At 53.2% G+C, this 5926-nt stretch overlaps 1 protein-coding gene across 1 annotated transcript; it reads right to left on the bottom strand.

Annotated features, from left to right (window-relative positions):
- Positions 1–1694: 1694 nt before the first annotated feature.
- LOC123165939 (cytokinin dehydrogenase 11) lies at positions 1695–4644 on the bottom strand. The gene is made up of 4 exons (XM_044583701.1): positions 3856–4644; positions 3490–3768; positions 2803–3065; positions 1695–2341 (listed from the first exon to the last, which is right to left on the bottom strand). The coding sequence occupies exons 1-4, from the start codon at positions 4531–4533 to the stop codon at positions 2008–2010; spliced, it is 1554 nt and encodes a 517-aa protein (XP_044439636.1). The 5' UTR covers positions 4534–4644; the 3' UTR covers positions 1695–2007.
- Positions 4645–5926: the final 1282 nt, after the last annotated feature.

Here is a 5926-nt window from a genome sequence, read left to right as displayed (position 1 = left end):
ATTACAGAGGATCAAGTGAGAAATGAACGCACATCCTAGCAGAATCGGTTCGTTGTGATGGATCCGAACAAAATGGATCAAGTGGCACAAGATTTTTGGGCGCAACAGCGAGATTTAAGCATTCACTTCAGAAAACTCGAAAGAAGGGGAGGTGCAATTGGAAGAAACATGTGACTAGTACATGTCGCCGATGAAATGCTTTTGTTCATGCAACTTGTCAAAAACAATGCACATGTTTACTTGATGTGGTAAACAATTAAATTTGGTGTGAATCAAAGTGTTTGAATTATGGAGGGTGAAATATGGCGAGTCTGAGTTCGCTCGTCGCCTGCGCCGCCTCCATATCTGTTGGATGGACATTGGCGATATCTGTTGGATGGACTTGGTTCTTCAACGAAAAATAATAACTCCCTAAAAAGACTTTGAATAGTGAAACAAAGAAAAAAATCCTATTTATATGGATCTCTAGATCCATTTTTAGCTGAAGCTCGATGTGATGCACTACAAGGGCCATGCAAAAGATTATAAAAGTCCAAACACGTGCATGGGTTGAGAGAGGGAGATAGAGGGAACCAAATAATAATCTATTAGCACCATTGCCCCTTGTCGAGATCTTCATCACCACAATGAATGCACATTCGAGCATAATTGGCTCATCGTGTTGGATCTGAACAAAATGGATCAAGTGGCGGAGATTTTTGGGCACAACCACGAGATTTGAGAATTCACTTCAGAAAAGTCGAAAGAAGGGACGGTGCAAATGGAAGAAACATGTGATTTGTACATGTACGGATGAAATGCTTTTGTTCATGCAACTAGTCAAAAACTGTGCATGTTTACTTGATGTAGTAAACATTTAAATTTGGAGGGAATCAATGTGTTTGAATTGTGGAGGCTGAAATATTATGAGTCTGAGTTTGCACGTCGCTTGCATAGCCTCAATAGCTAGTAGATCACGATCGCCGATATGGCGACTCTCAAGAGAAACACAACCTAAAAGAACTTTGAATAGTAAACAAAGGAAAAAAAATCCTATTTCTATGAATCTCTAGAACCATATTTTCAGCTCAAGATCAAAGTGATGCACTCCAAGGGCCATGCAGAAGATTATAAAAGTTCAAACACGTGCATAGGCTGAGAAAGAGAGGCAGTGGGAGCCAAATAATAAACTATTATCATCATTGCCCCTTGTCGTGATCTTCATCACCACAATGGCCAGAATCAGCAGGGTGATCACCATCATTATCCTCAACAACAGCTATGATCGATTGTCGCCATGATCCCGCGGTTCCTCGCTCGCACGATACCGTGCGACAGTGGACGAGAAAGGGCCCAATCCTGGTGATATTTGGGACCCGGTGCAAAATCTAGAATCAAACTCTAGATATAAAGTCAATTAATAAGAGAAGTCAATGGTTATAACAAAAATGACTTTCATGGAGGAACACGAATAATACTTGAACAATGTCAATTTGAATACCGGGTAGGGAAATTGCAATGTCAATAGATTCGAGGAGGACCGGAGAAGAATTATGGTGGGTATGAGTTCATTTCAGAGGGATTTCCATCCTTCCTTTTTTGATGTGGCTTGTGGGAGGAGAATGGCCAGGAAGATGAAGCGTGTGGACCGGAACGATGAGGCGGGAAATTTCCGAGGAATAACAAAGAGATACGTAGCTCTCGTGAGATACCACTTTGCAAGAGAATTAGAGTTCACGGCTTGATGCACGCTTCCATGAACTAATTACTTAGTTAGTTAGCTGAATTGCTAATTAGGGAGGGCCGGGGCCTGATGAGGAAAAGGTGACATCTTTGGTTTTCTTTGCAACCCCTTCCCTAAGACAACATCCATGGAGCCCCTTTTTGTCCCCTCAATGTGCCTAATGAATAATGACCCTATAATCACCCATCGTCGTCGCCCCCTTGTCGATCGTCGAGATCTTCATCACCATCATCATCATCATCATCATCATCATCCACCACCGTCATCATCACCGCCAACAGCAGCTATGATCGGTCGGTTCGGGAGGAGGGGGTCCTGGCGAAGATCTTCTGGCCCGGGGCGAGGATCGCCAGCGGGTCGTAGCGGGCCTTGCGGTCGACGAAGCGGGCCCACTTGGACCCGAAGTGGCGCGCCCAGTCCGCCTCCGTGCGGTAGTGCGGGAAGTAGGTCTTGAAGTCGTAGCCGCTGCTCCGGCAGGCGTCGACGATGGCGCCGTTCTGCGCCACCAGCTCCTCCACCGCCGCGCCGCGGCCGCGGCCGCCCGGGCAGAACCGCAGCAGCGCCACCAGGTAGAACACCTCGCCCTCCGGCAGCGCCACCGACGTGTTCGGGTCCCACCTGCACCAGCAAGTCGCACGACGCGTCACGATACGACAAAGGAAGGAGAAAGAGAGCTAGCTTATCGTAAACAATGGCGCCGGTGCGTGCACTGCAGTGCATGGCCTGTGGACTGTGGCTGAGTGAGACGTGCATGGTGATAATAATAGTTTTTTCAATCATAGGACCTGAGCTGGTGGCCGCTAATGCGCAATCTGCTCGGGCTAAATCCAAAACGCAACGGGATCGATGGAGAAGCTGGGACGGAGCCCGTCTTATTATAAGTGATCCCGGTCAGGATCACTCACTGCCGTCAGCGAGTGCCCTGCCTGACTGAGCAGGGGAGGCTCACGTGCGCGTGCGTGACGTGAGCGCCCGCCGCAAATGGCAACTCTGCCATGCCACCGAGCGGCGCACGGAAGCAATCCAAGAAGAGGAGAGGTGGTGCGTCATGAGTTGGAGTGTATAAGTGGAATACTCACTTGCTCTTGAGCATGGGGTAGATGAGCATGGGCCCGTCGACGCCGTCGGCGAGCATGCCTTTGAGCACGGCGCGGTCGAAGTCGGCGATGTCGCGCGCGGAGACGAAGAGGTTGAGCCACGGGTGCGGCGCGGCCCAGCTGCCGCTCCGGCGCGCCTCCTCCTCCACCCGGTTCACGCGCGACAGGAACTCCACGTACCCGACGTCCGCCGCGTACTCCAGGCCCCGCACGTACTTGAGCCGCCGCATCATCTCCCCCATCCTCTGCACACAAGCGGAACAAACATACATGAGCACGGGCAGGCGAATCAATATCAACGGGTCTGGCAGCAGAGCAGTAACGAGTAACGACGACGATCGTGTCACGTCGTCACATGCCGGCCTAGTGCGTGCTGCTGCCTGCTGGTGTAGATAGATGGATGGCTGAGCTGTTCCATGGGGACAAAGGAGACGTGAGTGAGGTGAGGTGAGGTGGGGTGGGCTCGGCCCGCATTGCACGCACGCGAGATCGGCCGTGCGCGGCAGCGGCACTGGATTGCTGGATTGCTGGCGCGACCGGTGGGCGTGGCCGTGGGTGGGTGGGGACCGGCGAGTTTGGCGGCGAGCGCGGGGGGCGGATAGGGGTCAAGAATCCAGCGGGAGATAGACGACGACATCCCGCGGGGAAGGGAAGTACAGCGCGGCCTACCTCGTCCACGGCGTCGGGCTGCTGGTGGTGGTGCTGGTACAGGGCCACCTCCAGGCAGTAGAGCAGCGGGCCGGGCTCGCCGGCGGGGAGCAGCGACGGGTCGAAGCGCGCGCCGGCGGGGATGGGCACCGACGGCCAGCCATTCACCGGGTCGTCGCTGCGCACGAACGCGAAGCCCTCCACGTAGTCGAACGCCGACTCGGCCGGCCGCGTCACCAGCCACTCCGCGTCCGCCGCGTACTCCGCGAAGCTCGCGTACACCACGCGCGCCCACTTCACCTGCAGTCAGTCAAGAGCACGCGCAGGCCGGCCGGTCAGCGTCCATCGTTCGACGATGAGGACGGGGATGAGGAGTCGTAGGAGTACCGTTTGTGGCGCCGGGGAGAGCGGGATGCGGGCGCGGGTGATGACGCCGAACTGGCCGAGGCCGCCGAGGACGGCGAAGAAGAGGTCGGGGTGGGCGGAGGGGGAGCAGACGCGGCACTCGCCTTCCCCGGTCACCACCTCGAGCTCCGCCACGTTGGACACCTGCGGGCCGTAGCGGAAGGACTGCCCGCTCACGCCGCCGTTGGAGAGCGTGCCGCCGACGGTGAGCCGGAGGTAGTCCGTCCAGGAGGCGGGGGCGAGGCCGTGGTTCGAGACGGCCCAGTGGAGGACCTCCTCCCAGAGCGCGCCGCCGGGGACGTCGGCGAAGGCCGCCCCACCGCCGGACGAGACGAGCTTCATCTGCTGGCGCCGGGAGGCCGCGCCCGCGCGCATGTCGAGGACAAGCCCGCCCTCGGACATGGCCTGCCCGGCGACCGAGTGGCCGTTGCCGCGGGCGGCCACGGTGAGGAGCGTGGTGCGCGCGGCCGCGCGGATGGCGCTGGCCACGTCGTCCGCGCTCGCCGGCCGGACGACGGCCGCGGGGCGGGCGCTCACGAGGCCGCCGAAGTCCCTCGCCGCCGCGCACTCCGCCGCGTCGGCGGCCACCACGGTCAGCTCGAGCGCGTCCCGCTCCGTGGCGGCGCCGGCGGCGGCGCGGTCCATGTACGCGAGCATCATCTTGGGCAAGCAAGCGCTTCTCGCTGAGCTGAGCAGAGCTCTCTGTTTTGTGATGTCACTCGCGCTGCGCTCGCGCTCTGTGTCCGCCTGACTGTGCTGCGGACGTCGTGTGGGTCGAGGGGTTTATATCGAGAGAGGACACGCGGACGTCGATGGCCATCACACCTTTCAAAAAGAGACAATCTAGTTAAGTACGCAAGTTTGAATTGAAATCTCGGGAATTTTTGGAGGATCATATCCTTTTCTTCCGTGTGAAATCTCACATTAAAATGTCTTTATTTGTCCCCAAAAGTGCGGCTTTGCCATCTAATTTCCCCGAACCCACGAAAAATGGGCATAGCTTTCAATATATCCCTAATGTGGGAACCCAGGCCGCTTAATAAGGATGAGTTTTGGTTCATTGCTAAAGCATATATACAAACAATCTACTATGTGTCAAAAAAAAAAAATACAAACATTCTACTATTATATGTAGCCTTCATTTCTTACAAATAAAGGTTAGTTTTCGTGTAAAACCAATCTTCTTATGTATAATGATGAAGTGGATGATCGGTTAATGAGAAAAAGGACATACACACAAATCATCACCCATTGACAGCATTAAACACATATTGATATTTGTTCACGTAAGCACGTACTAAACATATAGCAGAAACATCTACTTAAATAGCTAGTACAACTAACGCAGAAATAAATGTTGGCGGGATAAACCAGTTATACCCTCCAGTCGGCCACGTCGAAGCCTCGGCGGCGACGGCCTTCTTCGCAGCAGCAAGCTCTAATAGCATGTGGAAGAGAAACCCTTATAAAAGGGTCTCCACTCACATGCACAAATGAGGTAGTACTAAACTTACCACAACCTTGTCATGGCACCTACATTGGCCCCTTGAGATTTTCTGAAATTGTTATATGGGCCTAGAGCCCATCATGTATTTCAAAAATCTCCTACCAGATCTCGACGGCCCATTGTATCGTGCTCCGTTCAAAAGACTGTTTTGATATATCGGTATTTTCAGTGGAGAACAATTAAGGTTACACTCCTTCACAGCTGAACAATGGACTATTCCTTAAATTGTCAGTTCGGCATAAAGAAGTTTCACCAATACTAGGTTGCTGAAGGCTGACCGCGAGGGCGAAGCATATTAGTCACACTTCTGGCTTATTCATGAGCTTACAAGAGATCACCCTATGTCAGAGACTATGACCAGCAGTCGGGCTTAAAAAGTGGTATGTTTTTTCCAAAGATTGCTTTGTCGGATTGCATATTGCTTATAAAAGCTTCAAATACATTAAGACAAAAGCAGGTTTGCTATACAACTTCCAAGACTATTGTATTGATGACCCACAAGTATAAGGGATCAGTTGTAGCATTTTTATAAGTAAGAGTGTCGAA

Source organism: Triticum aestivum, chromosome 7D (genome assembly GCF_018294505.1).
Source record: "Triticum aestivum cultivar Chinese Spring chromosome 7D, IWGSC CS RefSeq v2.1, whole genome shotgun sequence".
Taxonomy (NCBI): domain Eukaryota; kingdom Viridiplantae; phylum Streptophyta; class Magnoliopsida; order Poales; family Poaceae; genus Triticum; species Triticum aestivum.
The sequence above is the reverse complement of the archived record's forward strand: the minus strand, read 5'-3'. Positions and strand labels throughout refer to the sequence as shown.